Source organism: Phyllobates terribilis, unplaced genomic scaffold (genome assembly GCF_046119375.1).
Source record: "Phyllobates terribilis strain yellow unplaced genomic scaffold, ASM4611937v1 Scaffold_4__5_contigs__length_816908805, whole genome shotgun sequence".
NCBI classification, from domain to species: Eukaryota; Metazoa; Chordata; class Amphibia; order Anura; family Dendrobatidae; genus Phyllobates; species Phyllobates terribilis.
Window position 1 is genome coordinate 165,912,836 of NW_027362764.1, and position 26,088 is coordinate 165,938,923.

Below are 26,088 nucleotides of genomic sequence, written 5' to 3' on the forward strand. Positions count from 1 at the left end.
TAGGGGTGTAGAGGGGCATGGCCAATGAAAAGGGGCATGGTTTGGGGAAAATTGGTAGCACTGATAACACCTCCTGGAAAGACGTCAATAAAAATTGGTAGATACGTTCGTTCGTTTTTCATATTGGTCCATAAATATTTTGATATATTCAACAATTTTCTGCTTTGACTTATATTATTGTGCAATGCTAAAATATAATCAAAACTAGTCGCAACATAATTCGGCCAGTACTTCTCAGCGTCTCAGGCAGTCTCAACAGAATGATTATATGTTGGTTTGGCTTTTTATGGCTACAACAATCTCTGGTTTAACAACATAATTGGTGTTCTTTGTGAACCAAGTGGCAGATAAATGGAGATAAATATATAATTTTTGCATGGACTTCAACAATCTCCATATCCTGGATTGTGAGGCCTTTGCAGAAAAAAAGATGACAAGACATGGTTTAGACAATTACAAAGCATAAAATATTTTATTTTTGGTATATAGTGTGACCCTAAGCAAAAGGCAATGATTGATAAAGGCTGAAGAATTCTTAGTAACCGGCACTGAATAAAAAGCAGAACTTGAAAGTGGTTTTCACACAATTTTGTAGACATTTTTAGTGCCTTGCAGTGGTGACATACAATGTGATGTGCTTACTTCCTTTCTGCAAAACACAAAGCGAGCCTACAAACTCATGGTAACCAGTTTGTGCTTTCCTGTGTGGGCCCTGAAATCAGCCTTTTGTTTCCTGTCCACATGTCAGACGAGGGAAAGAATGAAAAGGAACTTCCTGATCATGGTTTCCATGTCCACCCTTCTCCTGACAGCAGAAGAGAAGTGATGTATATGGCACGTACAGCTGAGAGGGTGACCCAGACTACATTTCCTTACAGGACACAGTTAAGATAGGGCCACCATGCTTTTGCTTTCATAGAGGTGCTAAGCCCTGATAAGAAATACATCTTCTGCTGTCGGTGTTGTGTAATCTTTCTGTATTATTAAAAGCACAATGCCCTTGAGTTCAGGAATGCATATTTTTCAGGAATACATATTTTTAGGGAAGCTTCAAATGCCTCATTTGACATATGATAACAGAAATATCATATATTTGTATAATTTTTTTGCTAAAAGTTTCCATTGTAACGCTATTTTATCTAATAATATTCCACTGAGCCCTAATGAAGCTTTCAATCTAACTTCCATAACTTATGCAATTTTATTAGAATTCAATCATTTGAAGACCAGTAAAGGTCAAGTTCATAAACGAGAGATCTTGGGTAATAGTGGAGCTTCATCACTATTGCACAAAAATTATATAGTCACTATGCTGAGCCCTGACATTTTATTTCTATACAAAAAAAAAAGTTACAACCTTTTCCCTATATGAGACATGGGGATGGGAGACAGAAAACACCTCCAGTACCCGTGCTTCCTTTGAATATTTGATGTCAATGTAGCTTCTTCTATGGAATTGGTGTCATCATTTCTCAATTTCGGGCTCCCCACGTCATCCAATGGAGTTGAGTAGAATATGAGTTTTGTGCAGAGAAATCATGGGCTCGATTCATAAAGACCGGTGTTGTTCACGCCGACCTTGATGAGGCGATGCGCTGAAGTCAGATGCCTCTGATTCAGAAAGAGGTGTATGGTTCTTCATGAATCAGGAGCGGCAGACAAGGGAGGTACACCGCTGCGTGTACCTCACCACAAATCCTAGGGCCGCCACCCCACACCACTGTCCCACCCACTCAGCTCCACTCCCTTTGTCAGAGCTGGGCAAAAATTGGCTTGTGAACGTCATAAATTACAACATTTTAGCGCAAGTTGCGCCAAAATTATGTGACTTTTCAAAGCTTTTTATGGTAGAATACTAGTGTAAAAGTTTTGATGAATCGGGTCCCATGTGTTTTTTACATTATCATACCATTTTTATCTTTTACTAGAAATATATCCTACATGTTAAATGCAATATAAAACATAACCTTAGGTTTTGGATTTGAGTGCTTGAGCAAAAGGATTACACGAGAACATGGTTGGTGCAAGCCTCTAATTAGCCATAATTTTAGATTAATGTTGAATAAAATTGCCAATCACCTAATGTGTATAGGGGCCTCCTGTCTCTCACCCTATGACAGATTTCAAAGGAAAGAAAGATAGGGCAGGTACATTTCAACATGCCCAATCCTTTTGTTCTCGGGAGAGATAAACCACCAGAAGTATCTGGAAGAGGATTACTCCCCTTCTCCCCGTACAGGCTTTTGCTGAATGTATGGGAGGGTCGGGAGAAATAGCTGTTGACAATATAAAAATGCTACCTCCCCACGAGCAGTGCGATGGCAAGAAGCAATTCCAAGACTTTAGCCCAGGGATGTCAAACTTAAACACACAGAGGGCCAAAATGAAAAACTTGTACAAAGTTGTGGGCCAACCAGTATACAGTATAATGGCTCCACATAGTCCTCCATACAGAATAATGGCCCCACAAAGTCTTCCATACAGAATAATGGGTCCCCATAGTCCTCCATACAGAATAATAGGCCCCACATAGCCCTCCATACAGAATAATGGCCCCACATAGTCCTAGTCCTCCATACAGAATAATGGGCCCCACATAGTCCTCCATACAGAATAATGACCCCACATAGGGGTGTCAGTTCTGGTGTCGGGGACCAAATATAACGAAACTGCGGGTCAGATTTGCGGGCACAGGCTGGAGTTTGACACGTGTGCTTTATCCCAAATATGTCCCAATTTTAAGGGAAGGCATAAGATGATTAACAATACGCTATCATACTACGGTAACGCACTGTAGCTGAACTTCCTTGTTTCCAGACTTCTGTCCTTCACTCATTTCTATGCATCTGTTGTAGTCGTTGGGCCTCTCTTTTCTCCAATTCGATTGCTTTTTGCTATAATCATATGCAATGAAGATATGCATGGCCAACATTTAAACAGGCTGCAGATCAATTAGTGGTCTTAGGTTTATCTGATTTTTATCAAAGAAGACAGAACTGTGGGTCGATTGTCAGAGCCTGTGTCAAGTTGACCTTTTCACAAACGTCTACATTGCCAGTCCCCTGGGTTACTTGTTGTCCCCTGTCATCCTCTGAATGGCAGAAGTCTGTTCTGTTCAAGCACAAAGTATACACAGATGTCTATATTACATTCTCATAGGTGTGACAGCGACTGCATGTTGTATCTATAAACTGTCCTTTAGCGGTGACACTTCCTCAATGATGATAAGCTAATTTATGCAAGTAAATCTCCTTTGTGCAGAAATGAAAGCTAATTGAGTCATTACAAAGTAATTCAGGAAGGAATGCCTTGTATAAACCGGCTTACTTTAGAAATCCTTCTCTAGTGTGTTTTGTGAATCCTAAATGGATCTAAGTAGCTTAGCTGCCACACAACATCCAGAACAGACGGACAACTTTCACCGACATGAATACATTAAACCTGGAGAATTAACACTACATTGTTATCACCTGAAGGACTGCTTGACGGAGCCGGGATTATAGGGGCACTCAGAGGCTTGGATATCTCAGGTGGGCTCACGGGATTACTTTCCTCTAAAACAAAACAAAAAACAGATTGTGTAAATTATTGCAATTGTGTGATAATATCATTGTCAGACTCAAGTCAATAAAATGCAGAAAATGTAGAAAATAAAACAAAGTCAGAATACCCCATCAGCTAAAACAATAGCTGCACGTTCGGTTATTGTTGGTGGAGTTCAATACATTGCTTCCTCCGCAGAGATCCATACAAAGGAGGGGAAGTGGGCAAGACAACAGGTAAAAGTACAAACAGCTGCAATGCAAACATTTTCACAACAACCTGCCAATATGACTTAATCTGTTACTCTCATGGTGACGGATTGGTTGGCCTCCCTGGTCCCATCAATCTTTGGCCTTCCCCGTGAAATTGTCAGTGAGAATGACAACTTTCAAAAATGGAAACCACAAAGTCTTTTCACATGGCCTCAAGGAGGCAACGTCTCTGGTCACTTAGAATCAATGGGCTGCAGATAATCGTGATTGCCGTCAATGCTCTACCGCATGCAGGCTCAGGTAGGCACTCGTCACAGGAATGGAACTTAATTGTCTATTATTGCACAGCTAAACATAACACTGCATAGACTTAACACACAGGACTTTTCTCCCCTGGGATATATTCTGTAACACTGTATACTGCGCAATATTGTTCCCTAATATTAATGCCTAAATTAGTTTATTTTAAAAGTTAAAAAAAAAACTCTCAATTATAAATATAGTATCATCTAAATTACAGCACTATCAAAACTACGTTGTTAACAAAGTATTCATATTATGGCATATACCCCAAAATGGCCTCATTGCTCTGTAAATAGCGAAATACATAAAAAAAAAGTAGAACAATTATTAGATATACCCATAATTCTAAATTAACAAATGTATTTGAGATTCAGCACTTGTCTAATTTAGTTTACTCAGAGATAATACATATAATAAATAATACAATACCGGTCCCCGCTGTGGGACTGCTATTAGCATTTTATTTAGCACCATTTATTTTCCCCACACTTTACAGAGATTATCATCACTGCCCCTTTTGGGGCTCACAATCTATATCCTCTATTAGTATGTTCTTGGAGGAGAAAACTGGAGAACCTGGAGGAAACCCAAGCAAAAATGGAGACAACATGCAAACTCCTTGCAGATGTTTGGGATTTGAACCCAGGACTCCAGCACTGGCAAACCAGATGCTACAAATGTAAAAGACGGGAATGATCCTTTAATTTTTATAAGATACACAAATAAGATACACATAAGATACACAAATAAAATGTTTGCAAATATATCTGCATTCTATATACCCAGATCAAAAAAGATTTTATCTGGTTACTTGGGTCACAATTAAAAATCTGTCACACTTACAACCTGCACTTATGAAGGTGTTGTGTATCAGGAGACCTGCGTCCAATGATCCATACCATAATCAGACCATGAGTATCAGACATGTGAAACCAGCCTAAGGCCTCATTCAGACGACGTCTGTTTGTCACGTCTGTGTTCTATCGATGGCTTTCACGATAAAACATGTACCAATAATAATCTATGGTGAGTGCTCACAGGTCTGTGTTACAAGTATTTTTTTACATACCATATTTTGAGGACTATAAGATGCACCGGACCATAAGACGCATCCCAAATATGGGAGTAGAAAATAGGAAAAAATACTTTTTTTTAATAAAGTGGTGATGCCTCTTATAGTCTTCTTTTACGGTAGCTTACTGAGGATGGTGGGGGCTACAGTGGAATGGAGTTCCAGGAGGCAGGGTGCTGCAGGAACCTGGCAGTGGTTGCAAGGGTGTGGCGATGCTGTGGCCCTGGGCTGGGAGGAGGGAGTGTTCGGCAGTGGGAAGCTGCGACGGGCCCCAGGCTTTCACAAAATGTCAGCGGAGTCCCCGCACTTCCAATCCTTTTCACTGTGGTGGAATTTGGGAAAATCTCATTGAGATGCACTATCTCATCATCATCATTAGTGCCTCTTCTCTTCTGAAATTCACATTGATTAGGTGCAGTGTCCAATTGTGTTGCCCCCAGAAATTAATTTATATGGGATGCTCAAGTAAGGCCGGTTTCACAAGTCTGTATATTTCTGGTCCCCAAAAAAACGGTACCGAAGATATCTGTGTCCCGTGTGTCCGTGTGTGTCACACATGTGGCAACCGTGTGCCGCCTGTGTGCCACATCAGGATCACAGGTACCGATGCCTGGGAATCAGTGTACAGTTCGCGCTGTTCCCAAGCACCGGTGCTGAACGCTGCCCTCATCATGGTTCCCTGCCGGCGCTGCGATCAGCACCAGCAGGGACAATGATGAGGGTAGTAGTGTCTGCTGATGCAGTGTCTCTGTGTAAAAATAATAATAAAATAATAAAATCCATATACTCACCTGTCCTAAGTGTCCCCCGCTGTAATCCATACAACCGCTCAACAGAGGAGCCGGGGAGAATGAGCTGCTACAGCGAGTGGTTTTAGAGCTGCACTCACTGAGTGACAGGAGACCACTCCTGAGCTCAGCTCTGGGGCCTGCTCGCTGGAGCGGTTCATTCTCTCTGGGTCCTCAGCGTGAGCGGTCAGAGGATTATAGCGGGGGACACTGCGGGAGCAGACACTAATTCCCTCATTATTGTCCTTGCTGGTGCTGATTGCAGCGCCAGCAGAGAACAATGATGAGAGCAGTGTTCAGCACCCGGTGCTTGGGAACAGCACTAACTGTATCGCTGATTCCCAGGCACCGCTACGTGTCACACTGATGATAAACGGATCCGTGTGTGTTCAGCATGAGACACTTTTGCGGACCGTGCATCCTCAAAAAACAGACATGTCAGCGTGTGGAGCACACGGGCACATGGTACATGGAAACACACTGACATGTGCACAGACCCATAGTTTTGAATGGGTCTGCGTGTGTCAGTGTCTCCAGCATGTGTGGAAACTGTCACCACACGTACTGGAAACACGGACATGTGAAAGAGGCCTAACTGTCACAACTGGGCCATGGTGCCATAAAAATATTCCCTTTCTCTATAAATAGCACATAGATAGTTGAGGGCCCTTTTCTTACAGACTTTTCATTGAGATCCTGGCACTTCAGGTTACAAATTCTTGTTGTCTTATCTGTTAAACCTCCAGAAAGCAGACATCAGCATACTTCAATCTGTACTGTGATAACGATTATAGCAAAGGAAGGTGGGTTCTGCTGACTGAGGGTATAAAAGGTGGGCTTCAAGGTCTAGCAAGCTGCTTTATTGATTGATATATACCTGACATGCTAAGGTGATTGATTTGCCATATCTGCTTAGGTGGCAATGTTTATACTATGTATTTTTCACATGTTTTTGCCCTTTTTCATTGCTTTTTCATAAACGCAAGTCTGCAAAATATTAGACCAATTATTCTTACTATTGATGGTAGTGTGACTTTTGCAAAAGAAGTATGCTACATATTACATGTTACACGCAATCTTCGTAAAAGCAGACTGCGCGGTCACTAATGTACCAAGTATAAAATACATTACATTTAGGCTTAGATTCATTCTGGGCGATTTCGATCAATGGCTCATTTACATTGAATTACAAAGCCTTATGCGAACGCACAGACATTAAGTGGTTTAATAATAATAAATGAGAGTTTGCGGGTCCTATGGATTTGTGTGTGTACATATGTATCTATTAGTATGTGGGTCTCTATGCTCTTTTTTAACATTAAACAAAACCATTTCTGCCATGTAAAACGATCAATCAAAGTGCACAGATGGCTGTGGGGTTTTCATTAGATAGTTACCATGGAAATCATACAGAAAATCTGGAAGATTCTTACAAATAAGCAGCTTGTATTTACATGCCTCTCAACGGCAATGTGGGTGTCGCCATCAAATAATTTATTATTCCAAACACATACGGACCAAAAAACAAACTGGACGAACTAACGGCTGTCATTAGAGACAACGAACCGGTGAGGAAAAAAGTGTGCGACAGGTCAGTAGTTCACAGCTCCATACAGTCAACATAATCGTTTCCATGCTACAAATGCACTTCCCTATAGCCACAAAACTAGAAAATCTTACTTAAAGAAGATGAAAGTTTCTGTCCTCTTAATATTGCAGCCAACATATTTTACAGCACTGTGTACTTACAATTGCTCATTTTGCCTTTCTACCCAGCTAATTCTTCTCTTTTCCATTAGGTCTATAACATCACATGATTAAAAACTGCAAATCCAACAACGCTAGAAAACTAGAAAGAAGATCTAAGGTTGTCTGAGCAAACATTTTTCTGCCCTATGTTTATCATGCTAAGAGTATCCATAAGGTCCATTGTCAGACAGTGTAACACAAACAAATCAAGTATTGAAAGGAAACTAGACAACCATATTCCAGATAATGGTATCCTGATAAACTTGTCTGTTTACTGCACACTTGAAAACTTTTGGATGTTTGTACTGGGAGAGATTAAGCCTCGCAACATGTGTAGCATGGTTCCAAAATTTTTGGTCATAACCACACTCCATTTATAGGAGTCCACCCATTCTCTGTCCACTTCACGTCTACTCAGCACTGCAGCCTACAATCCTGAGATGTAATCACTTTAACCCCTTAACCCCCAAGGGTGGTTTGCACGTTAATGACCAGGCCAATTTTTACAATTCTGGCCACTGTCACTTTATGAGATAATTACTCTGGAACGCTTCAACGAATCCCCCTGATTCTGAAACTGTTTTTTCGTGACATATTGTGCTTCATGATTTTGGTAAAATTTCTTCGATATCACTTGCGTTTATTTGTGAAAAAAACGGAAATTTGGCGAAAATTTTGAAAATTTTGCAATTTTCAAAATTTTAATTTTTATGCCCTTAAATCAGAGAGATATGTCACACAAAATACTTAATAAATAACATTTCCCACATGTCTACTTTACATCAGCACAATTTTGGAACCAATTTTTTTTTTTGTTATGGAGCTATAAGGGTTAAAAGTTGACCAGCGATTTCTCATTTTTCCAACAAAATTTACAAAACCATTTTTTTAGGGACCACATCACATTTGAAATCACTTTGAGAGGTCTTTATGACAGAAAATACCCAAAAGTGACACCATTCTAAAAACTGCACCCCTCAAGGAGCTCAAAACCACATTCAAGAACTTTATTAACTCTTCAGGTGCTTCACAGGAATTTTTGGAATGTGGAAGAAAAAAATGAACATTTAACTTTTTTCACAAAAATGTTACTTTAGACCCAATTTTTTTTATTTTAACAAGAAAAAATGGACCCCAAAATTTGTTGTGCAATTTCCCCTGGGCACGCAGATACCCCATATGTGGGGAAAAAACACTGTTTGGGCGCACGGCAGGGCTCGGAAGGGAAGGAGCGCCATTTGACTTTTTGATTGTAAAATTTGCTTGAATAATTAGCGACGCCATGTTGCATTTGGAGAGCCCCTGTGTGCCCAAACATTGGAGCTCCCCAACAAGTGACCCCATTTTGGAAACTAGACCCCCCAAGGCACCTATCTAGATGCATAGTGAGCACTTGGAACCCCCAGGTGCTTCACAAATTGATTTGTAAAAATGAAAAAGTGAAAAAAAAAACACTTTTTCATTTTTATGAGTTTCACGGTTATTAGACACCCAAAAGAAAACATGCGGGGATCGCTCGTGCATGGCAGGCAATCCCCGCAAAGTTTTTTGGGCCGTGAAGCATATGGGGCGGAGACTCGAGCATGTCACTCAAATACCTACGATACTCAATGCATACCAGAGCACCCGATGCAAAGTCAAGTAGCGAGCACTTGCGCTCAACACTAGTCGCCATATCGTCATCTTTTTTTCTTACTTTTGAAAAAAATCCCAACCCCATCACAACCCTAACCCCAACCCTAACCCCAACCCCAGCCCTAACCCTAACACAACCCTAACCGTAGCACAACCCTAACCGTAGCACAACCCTAACCCTAGCACAACCCTAACCCTAGCACAACCCTAACCTGAGAGTTTATTTTTTACGCCGTTCCTCATGCGGTATAAGTGATTAGACGACCTTATTCTTCGGGTCGGTGAGACTACAGCGATACCAGAATCATATGGGGTTTTTATGACTGACAGTTGTCACACACTAAAAGACGCATTTTTTGTAAAATCTAGTTTTTGCATCGCCATATTTTGAGAGCTATAATTTTTCCAGATTTTGGCAGACAGTCATTTGATGGCTTGTTATTTGTGGGATGAGTTGACGTTGTTATTGGTGCCATTTTCAGGCATGTGACATTTTTTGATCGCTTTCTATTCCGATTTTTGGGAGGCAGAATAAACAAAAACCAACAATTCAGAAATTGTTTTTTTTTTTATTTTTTTTTATTCTGTTCCTCGTGTGGTAAAATTGATAAGGCAGCTTTATTCTTCGGGTCAGTACGTTTACAGCGGTACCACATTTATATCGTATTTCTATGTTTTGCACTTTTACATAATAAAAGCAATTTTATAGAAAAAAATATTTTTTAGCATAGCTTTATTCTGAGAGCTAGAACTTTTTTATTTGTCGGCTGATGGAGCTGTATGGTGGCTTGATTTTTGCGGGACGAGATGACGCTTTCAGTGGTACCATTTTTATTTATATTTGTCTTTTTGATCGCGTGTTATTCCATTTTTTGTTTGGCGGTATGGTGATAAAGCATTGTTTTTTGCTTCGTTTTTTTTTTTTTTTTTACCGTGTTCACTGAAGGGGTTAACTAGTGGGACAGTTTTATAGGTCAGGTTGTTCCGGACGTGGCGATACCAAATATGTGTACTTTTATTCTTTTGTTTGTTTTTTTTTATAATAATATTTATTGATGGGTACATTATATTTTTATTTTTGGTGGATTATTTATTTATTTTTATTTTTTTTATATTTTTACAATTTTTTTTTTTTTTTCACTTTCTGATAGTTTTTATACTTTATTACTTTGTCCCACTATGGGACTTTCACTTTTTTTTCTCTGATCGCCTGCATGGCACAGGAATGCAGCACCATCCCTGTGCCATGCAGGCTGTCAGCGCTGGACAGGGAGAAGATTGTTTGGAGATGCACTGCGCATGTCCAAAAAATCTTCCTGCTGTCTGGTGACCCGGATGTTGTCATGACGACATCGGGTCGTCATGGCAACATCCTGGAAGCCACGGCAGACAGTGCTGGAAGCCGCAAGAGGAGGTGAATATCTGCGATCACCTCCCACCGCAATGCTGCGATCGACTTCGATCGCAGCATCACGGGGGTTAATGTGCTGGGAGTGATGCGTGATCGCTCCCTGCACATAGTACCGGGTGTCAGCTGTGACAATCAGCTGACACCCGGCGGCGATCGCGCCCGCACAGCTTGTGTGCGCGCACGATCGTCATGACGTACTAATACGGGTCTGGCTCTTAAGTCCCAGGGCACAGACGCGTATTAGTACGTCTAATGTTGTTAAGGGGTTAAAGGTCAGGGTTCATACCGGACACGTTGCTGATTTCCGAACACAAACTTTTCCCAGAAGTCTGTTTTACTGTTCGGTGTTTCTGTAGAAGTCCGGGAGGAGAGGGAGAGGTGGACAGGGGAAGAGGGAGAGAGTGGGAGAGAGAGAGAATTTTCCAGCTCCAAAGTTCAGGTCACCATACATTTCAATGGAGATCGGGTTCTGGTTCAAGATCGGGTAAAGTTCTGGTACCTGAACAGAACTTTGGACTAAAGTTTGGTCGGGCACCAGAACCCAAACTTTCATGGGTCGCTCATCCCTAGTCATAACTGATTTCTACACACATTTAGGCAGGCCTAAGAGATTTGTTGACTTTGGGACTCTGCAAGAATGATTTGAAAGTTGCCATTGTATGATATATGTCACAGATATCTGTTATGTTGATACCTCAGCAAGTGCCTGTGACATCACTATCCATATACAGACATGTCACAGAAATTTCCCCAAGCAGAGAGGGATCAGAGAGCACTCTGGCTGCTGACCAAATGGCTGGTTAAGCTTCTTTCTCAGGTTCATAACTAGTAGCAGGAACGCTAGGTAGGAGGAGCACCTGGAGGCAAGTGAGCTGCTGCTGGAGGTGGTCAAAGAGGGGATTGCCATGAAGACCTAAAAAGAGTCGGTGATGCTGAGCAACTGTGGAACCAACACAATAGAGGGTGTGGTGGGTGAGTCACGTTCTTCCCACACCACTATGCCCCAGGGCCCATAAATGGCTGGTTACAAGCTCCTGGAAGAAATCTGTATATGCAACATATCCAGTGTCAGACTAAAGAACATTGGGCCCACCAGAGGATTTGATTCTGAGGGCCTACCTTTCTCCCCCACTCAAGAGCCCCATAGCAGCTGCAAGGTTTGCACTATGAACTCTCCTGAAGGAGAAGGTAGGGCCCACAGGAGGATTCTCCAGTTCTCTGGTGGGCCCGTTCAACCCTGAACATATCCCACTGTATGCCTATACAGGGAGATACGTTGCAGCCTTCCATCAGATGTAAGTGTTGGGAGTTCTTCAGATTTATACCTACAACCAAGGCTTCATACACGATGTGAATAGTCCACTGATTTATGGTGTTGGGGCAAAGATGAATTAGCCTCTGCTGAATATTAACATGCACAATTCTTTATTTTCACACACTTTTCTTCCTTTGAAATATAAAAACATGCAGGATTGGCCAAAACGTTAGCTGCCTATTGTGTACAGTTAACTCATTAAATGTGTATTGAGCAAATGATCCTTAATATAGTTAAATGTGACCACGCGCAGCGATTGCGGTATCAGCAAGAATTTGCCTGTTTGTTGTTCTTTGATGATCTAAAACTTATCATTTGTCGTCATTAATGGCATCATATAAACAGGCGTCAGCCAGCCATTATCAGACATCTCAGGAGGAAAGACGGGTAATCTGAAATGCATTGGAATGTATAAAAAAAACGTGATTATTGTTACACATAAGTACCGGCCTTTCAAATGTGAAAAGTCGTCATATCAACGTTCAGCACTTATTTTTACAAATTTTTCTTCATGTCTTACCGAGGAAAGAATGCATTACACAGACAAAAATAACACACAAGAGTCATTTGCAAGTGATTGTTATGCCTTACCCCTCAGGGATGTGGAGTTTGGAACTTAAGGACACAGCAACATTTTTGTTTTTTATCTTCATGTATGTAGTTATTTGAAAACTTGTTTTTGATGTTATATTTTGTAATGACAACACATTGGGACACATATCATATATTATTAATTTTGTGGGGGGGAGATGGAATAAAAACAGCAATTCTGTCATTGTTTTTTATGGTTTGGTGCTTCCCCAGCAGGTATAAGAAATAGGTTAACTGTATTTTCCCGGTCATTATGATTAAGCCAATGTACAGATTACATAGCATTTTAAGTATTACTACTTTTACACAGACAATCATTTTAATTAATAAATGCACATTGTATAAGGGGAAAAAGGTGTGTTTTTCTAGCATTTTTACTTGACTTTTTATTTTTTAAACATTGTATATACTTTTTCCCTAATTTTTCTAGTCCTGTTATGGAACTTAAAGTGTTTTTTTGTGCCTACAAAATTAGTGGCCTATCCTTACAATAGGCTAATAACATTAATTGGTGGGGTTCTAGCTTTTGGCACCTCCATTAATCGATTGTTTCTCAATAACCTTTCTAAGGACCACTGCTGCAGACAAATGTAAAATATTGTATCAATTTAAAAATATTTGGAGTTATATTTGTAGCCCTAAATAATATAAGATTCCTAATATGAGGAACACCACATCCCCAATTCTAAAGCAAATATTGATGATAAAGATTCATATAAATGGATTCATATAATAAACAGTAAATGTACATCAATGCTTAAGTGTGGATAGCCAGGATTAAGATTTCTCGGAAGATAGTCTTGTTTAAGTAAGTATTACTCCTACAAACCTATTTGGAACAAGAATGATAGTATTTTATATCCTACCTATTATTTCATCCTCTCACATCTACTGACTAAATATTTAATTCCAGTGGGGTGTTGCATAGTCCGTTTTTTGTGTGCATTCTTAAGGATTATTAGATGCAGCCACTTGTTGGAGCTAATTTTATGTTTCAGAGTTTAGTAAATTATACATAATGTAAAGTCAGAATTTAATAGTAAAGCACAACATCTGAACCAGGTAAAAATCACAAGCGCATTAGGAATCGATGGCCGTAGGAGCTGGAGCAGAATTATTCCTATGTCCACTATCAACTTTTATGATTCAGGTGAGCTGTGTGTGATAATGGGAGTGACATTAAAACTACTTTTGACATCACACTGGCCGACGTAGATAAAATATAAAAATAATAAACAGTGCCTCGAAAACAGAATAAAAACTTATTGAGTGTTTTAAACACAGCTACATTGCAATTTTTCTTCAATTGTTGCGCAACAACAATATTTTAGAGTTGCGACTTGGATGTAAGGAGGCCGTTTAATCGCTTACAGGTAGCAGGCATGCTTGACTTGGATTTTTTGTGACAGTCATTTGTGTTGATGCTGATTAGCAGACATTACAGGGTTGGGTTGTGTGGCACAGATTCTAGAGGGCTTTGCTTGGCAGCAGCGGTGCTGCTGGGCACCTCGGTTACTCCACCCGTGAATGCTGTGTTGCAGTGGCGATTGTTGAAATTCAGTGTACATTTAACAGAGTAGGGACCCTGAGGTCGCTGTAATGTAGCATTGGGTTTATACACTTTAATCAAAATGTAAACCAAGAAACATCATATCACCATGTAGCCCTAACCTTTATTTGGGTTGGGGCAGGTAAGCTATTTATTAGGGCAGTTTTCTGAATTATAATAATTATATTGTGTTGACCAAATGTATGCATTGAGTAAATAATACAAATACTTTATGGCTAAGGAAACAAACCAAGTTTCATAATTTGAGATTGCACACGTTATGTAGGTCTTAAAATTATCGTTTACTGCACTTAGGTAAAACATGTCACATGTAGATAAACTATAGCTTTGATGAAGGGATCCAAGATGCCGCCAATGAATCTTCTGCTTGGTAGTCCTTATGCGAATGCTGAAAATGATTTAGACTTCTATGGGGTTTTAAAAGTTCTGTACTTTATACATGATGAATCATTAGGTGCCTGTAGTAAAATGTATCACCAACCATACAGCCTGTGAGTTTTAGAAATAGTCATGATATAAATAATGCGCGTTTAACTTATTTTTGTATATTTTAGCTGAATGACATCGTGATATAGAACAGAGCCGGGCGCTTCATCCCCCAAATAGCACAAAAATGTGAAGTATTTACAAGCTGCGCTTAATTTCAACATGCAGCCTCTTCTGTACACAGAGACAAGGAAATTTAGGTAACTGCGGTTACTGTACACTGATATAAACTTGGCCCAGATGAGAGCAATGCCTGAGAAAGTAATTTATAGGACATGACTAGAGAGGGACAAGTCTTCTTACTGTACTACACTTTACAAATAGGAAATCCAGCATTTGGCAGCTTCGGCAGGAAAAGTCTGGTGACCAGATGTTTTTTTCTATTCCACAATTGCTTACAAATTGTTTAGAGAACAGACTTTGCTCTTATTGCAGGGGTGACCGGCAGACAAACGCAATTTAAAGAAATTAAAGGTGACCAAAGACATAAAAATAACAAGCTCCATTTTTGTTTTTTTCACAGCTCTGACCATTAAAGTTTAATCTCTGCAGCACGCAGGTCAAGAGTTGTATTAATGTGATATGTTACAACAACAAATACTGTCATTTTCCCTTGTTTTCAGTACATTTTAACACTGGATGAGCTCTTACATTAGACCCATCCCACTTTTGTTTTTGGTTAAAAAAAACCTTTTGGGGTTTTGAAGATCTATCAACTCTTGGAAAACTTCATGATGTAACATGTAAAGGAAAAGACTTTCTCAAACATAAATAATTATAAAAGGTAAAAAATATCTTGTCCAATTTAATATAAGAGTTGGCTCTTTCTGCTATTACCCAGCTGCATCTGAGCTAGGAGAAAAGATGTGTCTGCTGTAGGCTCTGTGTATATGCAGTTGAAGACTCAGATTAAACATTTAGAAGCAGCTCTGTCCCCCATAGTGGTAACCCTTTATGAGCAGCTATTATCTCTTGAAGTAGATTAACCCTTTAGAAGCAGCCACGTCCTCCTCTTTTAGATGAATCATTTAGTACCTGATATATAACAATATTTTGCATGAAATACCCATCAGTTAATTTGAGATTGGAGTGAGGAAATTGTTTACCTGATTTGCCTTTTGCTGATTTACAGCACATTGACATATGTTGGTAAACTAATCTACGACATTTGTATAGAAGTAGAATTTTTTAAACGAACACACAATCGATATTCCGATGCAAAAAATTAACATTTAACACAATAAAAGTCATTGCACTTGCATAGTTAGGTGTTGCGTTATATTTTTCTGCATCGGGATATCATACTGCATTTTGGTATGTTTGTCATTTTAAGAAATATTACATCTGTACTTCACTTTAGGCAAATTTATGAGAATAATTCTGAATTAATTCTCGTAGTGCATTCTCTAAATCATCGACATGGCAAAGTGGCAAAACAGACAAATTGATCTGTTCACCCTGAGTACTGAATTGACAGGAAGTCTAACTCTTTTCTGACATCTGCAGTACATGTACGCGGACTCAAGATCAAAGCATAACCCATATGTAGCAGATGCCAGTTGTACCATACAGCCGATATCTGCCTCTAACAGCAGCAACTGGAACTAAGCACGAAAAATTATTGAAAATTGATAAAAAATCTTAAGTATCCAAAAACAGTAGCAATAACACCAATAAAACCTACAGCTCGCCATGCAAAAAAAAACCTTAAACACCTCCGTTGACAGAAAAAAAATTCATGGATCTCAGAAAATGGCAATACAAACCAAATAATTTTTTTTTATAAAATTTTGCATCACAACTATATCAATTTGGTATCATCACAATCGTACTAATTAGGAGAATCATATTGCCAGGTCATTTTTACCAAACATTGAAAGCTGTAAAAACAAGACGTCGGAAAAAAAAAAAGACGCATTTGCATTTTTTTTCACCCTACTTAAAATTTGCTTTTAGTTTTCAGTACATTGTATGGAAAAATGAATGATGTCATGCAAAAGTACAACTTGTCCTGCACAGAAACAAACTTTCACGTGGCTGTGTGAACTGAAAAATAAAAAAGTTATGACTCTTGAAAGAAGGGAATGAAAAAGCAAAAATGTGATGAAAATTGTCCACGGTGGCAGTGGGTTAAGGAGTAAGGACCCTTTCCAGAAAAACTATTTTTTTTTCATTGTGGCCGCATTCCAGGATAAGTTGTTGCTTCCAGTGACAGACTGGTGCTTTAAGAGAGAGCACCCCGCCTACCAGTAAAGAACTTGCAATCCACAGTGATCACTTCAATGAATAGCATTTTATGTAATAGCCAGTCTGAGTCCACCAGAGCAATTAACAGCTCCTCTTCCTGGCTCATAGAGAGGATTCCCTAGAGGACAACTCTTTCTCGGTGTTTTCTTTATGCCTTAAAGAGTATCTACACTTTTCTTGGGCTTCTTGTATGTAGATTAGTAGGGGTCCGTGTACTGATATCCATCACTCCGCTCAAACACTTGACATGTGAACTTCGTTAGAAGCAGGAGTGCTCTAATTTAACATGAGCGTTCACCCATGAGTGTGTGGATTCAATAGAAAGTCCATAAGTCTCAAAACTCAAAACCAGTAGTCTAGCTACTGGGGAGGCAGAGGGTGTGTTTGCGCTGGGCCCCCGACCTAGAGGGGCCCACCCAGAGCTACCGCTACCCTCAACTGTATCGGCGTGCACAGTTCGCCAATACACTTAAACTATGCGGCAAAGCAGGAAGAAATGGTCTCTCTGCACTGCTGGTCTCTGTTCTGTATTTGCATTTGGCCTGAGGCCTACAGAATGGTAGTTTCAGAGCAGAGCAACGCAATGACATTGTGCTGCGCCACGCACCGAACGCTAGAGTCTTGACGGGATGACTTCACCGCGTCGGACTTCCCAGGACCTGCCACTGTCTGCTGGACTTGCCAAGTTTAGGTAAGTATATGATGCTTGTTTTTTTTTTAAGATTGTGTGATCGTGTCATTATGTATGGGGGCTACTACTAAGGGGGCCATAATAGTGTGGGAGCTACCACTAAGGGGGCTAATAATAGTGTGGGGGCTACTAAGGGGACCATCATAATAGTATAGGGTTTTTTAAGGGGGGCATCATAAAAGTGTGGGGGCTACTGAGGGGTCCATCATAATAGTTTGGTGACTACTAAGGGGGCTATCATACAACGTGGGTGCTACTAAGGGAACCATCATACAGCATGGGGCCTACTAAGGGGGCCCTCACACATATTGGGGGCTACTAAGCAGGCCCACATACATAGCGTGGGTTACTAAGAGGGTCATGTTACACGTTTTCATACAGGGCCCTGTAGGTTTGGATTTCTTTTTCTCTTAATAATAAAGACCTTCCTTTAAAAACTGCATTTTGTGTTTACTTGTGTTATCTTTGTCTAATATTTAAGTTTGTTTTGTGATCCGAAACATTTAAGTGTGACAAACATGCGAAAGAATAAGAAATCAGGAAGGGGGCAAACACTTTTTCACACCACTGTTTTTAGTCTGAAGGCTCTCTCCCTCCACTAAGGAAGTCCTGGCACTCTGCACTCTGCCTCTCAGAACCACATGCTGAATTACCACAAATTGCTGCAGTTTTGCAATGTTCATTACACATGTCAATTGTACAGAAGAAGAATCATAACAATACGCTAAACTTATAAGGCTGCGTGCCCCCGATCAGGAATAGCAGCATTTTGGATGCAGCTCACCTGTGCTACATCCAAAATACTGCATTCCACATTAGAAGCACAGTGGATGGGATTTCTATAAATCCCATGCCCGCTGTGTTTCTATTTGACACGGCGTAAACTCACCTGAGATGCCGGTTTACGAGCCGCAGCATGTCAATTTCTGTTGCGGAGACGACAGTCTCTGCAACAGAAATTTTTCCACAATAGAATGTATAGGGTGCGGTAAATCTGCATTGTTCAATGAACACATGCGGATTTACCTGGGTGATTAGAACGCAGCGTTTTGGAAGCTGCAAAAATATGCTGCGTCCAAAGCGCTGCTGTATCCTGATCGTTGGCACATACCCTAAAAGCAGAGCTGCCAAAATAATGCAGCCTTCATGGTCAGTGACTAAATAATTTCACCATATAGTGGGCCTTCTGCAATGACATCTATCATTACAAAATTCTGCTGAGGATTCACTGTGATTCCAACTTTATATATTAATAAGTTGAAATTTGGAGTGAAAATGTGTTTGGGAGCAGGCTTTTATATTGCAGGGTCAGTATTACCAATACACTGTGTTTCTGCCAAATACATTATATAGAGTACAAAGTTTAAGTCTACTGGTAATATAATATTTGGCGTTTATGCCCAGACCATATCGTCTGTTCCCTGGGACACAATGTATAGCAGCTTTATGCACTTTATTATACTATAAAATTAACTAATTGCTTTATGTTTATGCACATGTGACGCCCAGAGGCTGCAGGCTGTCATAGAACTCCTGGGTGTTGCACAGATGGATTCTCCTCAGTGGCCTCAATACATGCAGACACCTCCACCCAAGTCCACTAGATGGAGCCCTGTCAGGTATATATATACTGGGGGGTGGAGTTCAGGAAGTCAGTCAGTGGGAAGCAGTGAGTGTGACACGATGCTGCAGCACCAGACAAGCTGAAGTCTGTGTGGCTCAAAGCCAGGCTAGGCCCAGGTTGCGGGCTAGCCTGGCTAGTGAGGGCCTAGAGTGGGCCAGAAGGCAGAGGAGAGGAAAAGAGCCATCTGGGACAGAGGGACCATAGAAGGTTCGTCCCAGATGCAAGCCGGGCACCCGGCCCGTGCCTATTGGGATCTCTATGCCCAGTAGGGAATCTGGCATACCGAGGAGGATTTTATATCCCTCAGTTCACCCGTGAATACCGCACATTTAGAGGACTAGGGCTGTCACATTGTAGAAGGATCGTCTTTATTCTCATTTGCACAAGGAAAGACTAGAAGCAATGGGATGAAACTAAATGGGAGGAGACACAGATTAGATATTAGAAAAAACTTTTTGACAGTTAGGGTGATTAATGAGTGGAACAGGCTGCCACGAGAGGTGGTGAGTTCCCCTTCAATGGACGTCTTCAAACAGAGGCTGGACAGACATCTGTCTGAGATGATTTAGTGAATCCTGCTTTGAGCAGGGGGTTGGACCAGATGACCCAGGAGGTCCCCTCCAACTCTACCATTCTATGATTCTATGACTAGGTACCACGAAGGCCCCGGCGTCCAGGGATAGTGGTAACCAGGGGAAAGCCGTCGCCGCCAAGCAGACGGGTGAGAGAATCATCAAGGAAGCTAGATCCTGTTCCAGGGAGGTCAGAAGCTCCAGGGAGAGAGACAGGAAGATACAGAAAGCAGGCCTTACACCTGCTCACTGGGGAGCAAGTCCAGAAGTGCACACCACCTACAAGTACCCCCGACCGTACCTGACTATCATCATCAGTAAAGGTACTGAAGCGAACCCCTGTGTGCGTGTCTGTTCTTCCTCTGACCCGGCTGGGTCCCCTCTCTCCTGCATCCCTTCACACCATCCCTGCCCCAGGGCCCGATCCACCTGTGGGGAGCAGAAACACCTCAGCTGCCATCCCAACACCCCCGGAGGTCTGAAGCAGCGCTGGTAATCATTACCAGGTACCAAAGGTGGCGTCACAAACTGTTTATTTATTTTATCCAAGTTCCAATCCCCTTTTTCAAGAGTGACCCCAGGGTACGGGCTCGGGAGCCGACCACCGCGACATCCACAAACCAGGTTAAAGGCCCGGGTACCGAGTCATCCCCATCCCCTGGGCGCATCACACACCCCTATGTATGGCTACTGCTCAATTGTCATTCATGTGTCTTATTAATAGGGATTTTATATATAATAAGCTGAAATATGACATCAGTGGTGGGCACAGACAGAAAAGGGCCCCTGGGCAAGAACAGTATATGGGCCCCTTATAATCCAATAGCTCATCATAATACACAATTCCACCTGTTTTGGAGGTAGAAATAGGCCACCTTGCCTCTTGGGCCCCTGTGCGAGTACACGGATGATTTCCACGCACTCATTGACTTGCATGGCCGATTGCAATCTGAATATTGGATCAAACTCGGACACGCTGTGATTTTTTCCTCGTACTGGCTTGGTCCTCGTAAAAAATCGGACATGTACGCGGGCCCATAGCATAACATTGGTCTAAGTGTTTTATCGGATCACTCGGATGGAAAATACGGTAGTGTGAGTGAGCCATTAGGGCAAATTATTAAACATGTAGCAGGTGGGAAAAGTGACATTTTAAAGTGAGACTGTGGAAAATACCACAACAGAACAAGACAAGCCAAATTCATACAACTCATACGCTGCCACTGCCAGATCCCAGCACTGACATTACATGGATATATAGCCAAAGGCTGACACATGAAGAATGTATGAACATACAAGAAGACTCTATAACTATGACTAAGTGCCCTAAAGACACAAAGAATATATATTCATCACAGGTGTACGAGTAAACTTTCAGCTACAAGTCTTTCATAAGCATCAGTATATATGGTGCAAATAGGGCTGTGGTTAAACCTTTGCGGCTTGTTACAACTTGTGCCTTTCCCAGTTGTTCCTATTATAGCCTGGGCATCTGAGGATGATCCTATTACAGTCATGCCCCCATACCAGTGATAGTCATAGATGGCCAGTAAAACAAGTATGTTGTTTACCCCTATTTTTATTTTTGCTTATTCTTATAACCGCCATTTAAAATTTTCTTTGATAAATCAATAGTACACGAAAATATAAGCAACTTTGTAATATATTTTATCGGAGATATCTGCTTTCACCTCCTGGACTGATCTTTCACTCTTAATTCATGGGTAAAATCTGTATTTAGCAAACACATATTTTCACATTACCAACATAGAATTTTAAAAGCACCAACTGTAATTTTCTGTGAAGTATGGAGGAGGGGGAGGAGCTAAAAGGAAACTCATAAATTCTTTTGCAAATCATCCTGAAATGACAGTTCTCCATAGAACTTTATGAGAACCAACTGTCATCTCCTATCTAGTAATGAGAAAGTGTGTATTCACTGAAGACAGATTGTAGCTGTGGCACCCCAGGGGTCTGGTTTCCACAGTAACAGCAATGTTATGTCTGAGAGCAGGTGGGAGGTCTCATGGTCGGGAATCCTATGCATGCCACACCTCCTGCCCAGTCCTGGGAGGGGAAGAACTTCCCCTATATAAACCTGGGGCTGAGGCAGGGTTAGGGAGTTCAGAGGGAGAGTTCAGCCAGGAGGGCTGACAGGGAGCTGTGGCTCCGGCTGGGCCCAGCTCCTGGGCCATGCCAGAAGTAGAGACAGAGAAGAGAAGCAGCTATGGGAAGAAACAACAGGAGCTCTGTGGGAGCAGTGTTACAAGGAGTCAGGGGCTGGCAGCTGCAGAGCTCGCCCTGACTGAAAAGATTTCTTACCGGACCCGGAGTACGAGGCTGTGGGGACTAACTCCTACCCAGCAGCAGAATCCGTCAGGCAGGGGATTCCAGGTCCTCTGGCCAAGAAACCCGAAAGCACGGTCACACGCATGGGACCAGCACCGCCGTCGTGGAGCGGAAGCTACTAGAAGGCCCCGAGTCACCGGCCATACGGGTGAGCACCACACGGTACACTCAGGGACGTGGGCTACTTATACCCGCCTCTAGCAAGGTAGCCAGAAGAGTACAGTTAGTTTGGGAGGCCTACAACTCCGCCTGGCCAGGGGAGATCCCATCTGCTCAAGGACTGACCAGGCCCCAATCGCTAGCCAGTACTCCGGGAGGGTCTATCTTTGTCACCAGTAAAGACCCTGAACTACACCGTACCGTCTCTGAGTGGTTCCTGCTACCCCCATCATCCACGTCGGCTGCCCTGAGGCCATACCCCTCCCGTTGGGGGTTATACTATCACGCTGCACAATCCTACCACCGGCCTCAGCGGTCTGCCCTGCAGCAGCAGCTCCTTAGCTGTACTCAACGGGTGGCGTAGTCGTCCAACATCTACCGCTAATACAGCGCCACTTAGTCTGACTCCCTGGGCACGGACCGGATCACCGCCACGAGACTACAACCCTCAAGAGATCCGGCTCCGGGTAAGCTCCCGCATGCGCAACGCAGCGCGACACAGGCCCAGGGGCGCGTCAACTTTTGGCGTAGTCGTCAGGATTCCGTGCCCGCAACCACCGGGTACTGCGTGCCTGGAAAAAAAAAAGAGACTTTTAAACTTACCATCGGTGAAGATTCCCGCCATCCGGCGCCATCTTCAGCCTTCTTCCCGCCATCGGTGAAGATTCCCGCCATCCGGCGCCATTTTCAGCCTTCTTCCCGCCTTCCGTGGAGTTTTCCCGCCGTTGGACGCCATCTTGAAGACGCCGCGCGGGAAGAAGAGGGGCGTGGACTCCGAAAGCGCGCGAGAACTGAAGCCCCGCCTCACGTCCGGACGTTGCGTAAGGTCCTGGAAGGAGCCCAGCAGACGCCGACGTCACAGGAGCGCGACGGAAGGTCCTCAACCCTGACGATCCACTGCGGAGCCGCGGCCTACGGAAGAGGATCATCGCAAGGTAGGCCACGGTCCACTAGGGGGGAGAAGGATGCCGGATACGGAGGAGAGCTTCACCGCTTCAACCCCCGCCAGCGCCACCGCTGTTGCGGTCATGCCTTTCACCATGCCCTATATCCCGGGGGCAGCCTGGCTACCCCAGTACTCAGGGGAGTCACATACCCTGCATGACTTTAGAGAAAAGCTGGATAGCCTCTTCCAGGTGTACCCCCTCACAGAGGAGCAAAAAGTGAGCATCCTGGTGGCCCAATTAACCGGGGCAGCCCAAAGGGAGGTAAAGTCCTGGCCACCTGGGAGGAAGACTGTCGCAGAGATACTAACCCAGCTAACCGAGGAGGAGCTGCAGTACTACCAAAACGAGGAAAGCCAAGAGGACCCGGACGGGTCTGAGACTACCCTCAGGAGGGAGCACAAAGAGGACATAGCTACTGAAGGGAAGTAGCGTGAATAAAGAGCTGTAAATAGTTACCCGTAAGGGTACAAGGACTGCTGCTAATTAAAATATGGTCCCCGTTGGGATTAGTGAATTGTTCCCCATGTGCCCCTATCGTAAACCAGGCTGAGGACTGTGAGCAGCCATTCCTTATCCCCACTGGCCGAGGACTGAGAGCGGCCATATCCTGTAAATAATTATGTGTTTCTAGTAATTTATGGGAGTCTTTGGTGGATTTACCGGGAATCCTTTGTACATGGTTGGAGCGTAACCCAGGAATGGACTAAAGACTGTTAAGGACTCGGGGCAGGACAGACCCCTACCTGGTTACGTCTCCCTGTTTTGGTGAAATGGACACCTTGCTTTTCTTCAAAACTGCACCCGGTTGCGGACACGCCGTAACCATCTTTATGTGTTTTTCTTATTGTATTATTATTGTTTATACCTTGTTATGTTTTTCTAAAAATATGTTTAGTCCCGGAGTACTAAATTTCACTAGGGGGGAATGTGGCACCCCAGGGGTCTGGTTTCCACAGTAACAGCAATGTTATGTCTGAGAGCAGGTGGGAGGTCTCTTGGTCAGGAATCCTATGCATGCCACACCTCCTGCCCAGTCCTGGGAGGGGAAGAACTTCCCCTATATAAACCTGGGGCTGAGGCAGGGTTAGGGAGTTCAGAGGGAGAGTTCAGCCAGGAGGGCTGACAGGGAGCTGTGGCTCCGGCTGGTCCCAGCTCCTGGGCCATGCCAGAAGTAGAGACAGAGAAGAGAAGCAGCTATGGGAAGAAACAACAGGAGCTCTGTGGGAGCAGTGTTACAAGGAGTCAGGGGCTGGCAGCTGCAGAGCTCGCCCTGACTGAGAAGATTTCTTACCGGACCCGGAGTCCGAGGCTGTGGGGACTAACTCCTACCCAGCAGCAGAATCCGTCAGGCAGGGGATTCCAGGTCCTCTGGCCAAGAAACCCGAAGGCACGGTCACACGCATGGCACCAGCACCGCCGTCGTGGAGCGGAAGCTACTAAAAGGCCCCGAGTCACCGGCCATACGGGTGAGCACCACACGGTACACTCAGGGACGTGGGCTACTTATACCCGCCTCTAGCAAGGTAGCCAGAAGAGTACAGTTAGTTTGGGAGGCCTACAACTCCGCCTGGCCAGGGGAGATCCCATCTGCTCAAGGACTGACCAGGCCCCAATCGCTAGCCAGTACTCCGGGAGGGTCTATCTTTGTCACCAGTAAAGACCCTGAACTACACCGTACCGTCTCTGAGTGGTTCCTGCTACCCCCATCATCCACGTCGGCTGCCCTGAGGCCATACCCCTCCCGTTGGGGGTTATACTATCACGCTGCACAATCCTACCACCGGCCTCAGCGGTCTGCCCTGCAGCAGCAGCTCCTTAGCTGTACTCAACGGGTGGCGTAGTCGTCCAACATCTACCGCTAATACAGCGCCACTTAGTCTGACTCCCTGGGCACGGACCGGATCACCGCCACGAGACTACAACCCTCAAGAGATCCGGCTCCGGGTAAGCTCCCGCATGCGCAACGCAGCGCGACACAGGCCCAGGGGCGCGTCAACTTTTGGCGTAGTCGTCAGGATTCCGTGCCCGCAACCACCGGGTACTGCGTGCCTGGAAAAAAAAAAAGAGACTTTTAAACTTACCATCGGTCAAGATTCCCGCCATCCGGCGCCATCTTCAGCCTTCTTCCCGCCATCGGTGAAGATTCCCGCCATCCGGCGCCATTTTCAGCCTTCTTCCCGCCTTCCGTGGAGTTTTCCCGCCATTGGACGCCATCTTGAAGACGCCGCGCGGGAAGAAGAGGGGCGTGGACTCCGAAAGCGCGCGAGAACTGAAGCCCCGCCTCACGTCCGGACGTTGCGTAAGGTCCTGGAAGGAGCCCAGCAGACGCCGACGTCACAGGAGCGCGACGGAAGGTCCTCAACCCTGACGATCCACTGCGGAGCCGCGGCCTACGGAAGAGGATCATCGCAAGGTAGGCCACGGTCCACTAGGGGGGAGAAGGATGCCGGATACGGAGGAGAGCTTCACCGCTTCAACCCCCGCCAGCGCCACCGCTGTTGCGGTCATGCCTTTCACCATGCCCTATATCCCGGGGGCAGCCTGGCTACCCCAGTACTCAGGGGAGTCACATACCCTGCATGACTTTAGAGAAAAGCTGGATAGCCTCTTCCAGGTGTACCCCCTCACAGAGGAGCAAAAAGTGAGCATCCTGGTGGCCCAATTAACCGGGGCAGCCCAAAGGGAGGTAAAGTCCTGGCCACCTGGGAGGAGGACTGTCGCAGAGATACTAACCCAGCTAACCGAGGAGGATCTGCAGTACTACCAAAACGAGGAAAGCCAAGAGGACCCGGACGGGTCTGAGACTACCCTCAGGAGGGAGCAC

General features: G+C 43.6%; 1 protein-coding gene across 1 annotated transcript in view; it reads right to left on the reverse strand.

Moving 5' to 3' along the window:
- SKAP2 (src kinase associated phosphoprotein 2) overlaps positions 1-26,088 on the reverse strand; it is a 363,025-nt gene that overhangs the window by 90,863 nt on the left and 246,074 nt on the right. The window contains exon 10 of the mRNA XM_073677891.1: positions 3,471-3,554. Within this exon, the coding sequence (XP_073533992.1) occupies positions 3,471-3,554 (84 nt within the window). The remainder of the gene's footprint in view (positions 1-3,470; positions 3,555-26,088) is intronic.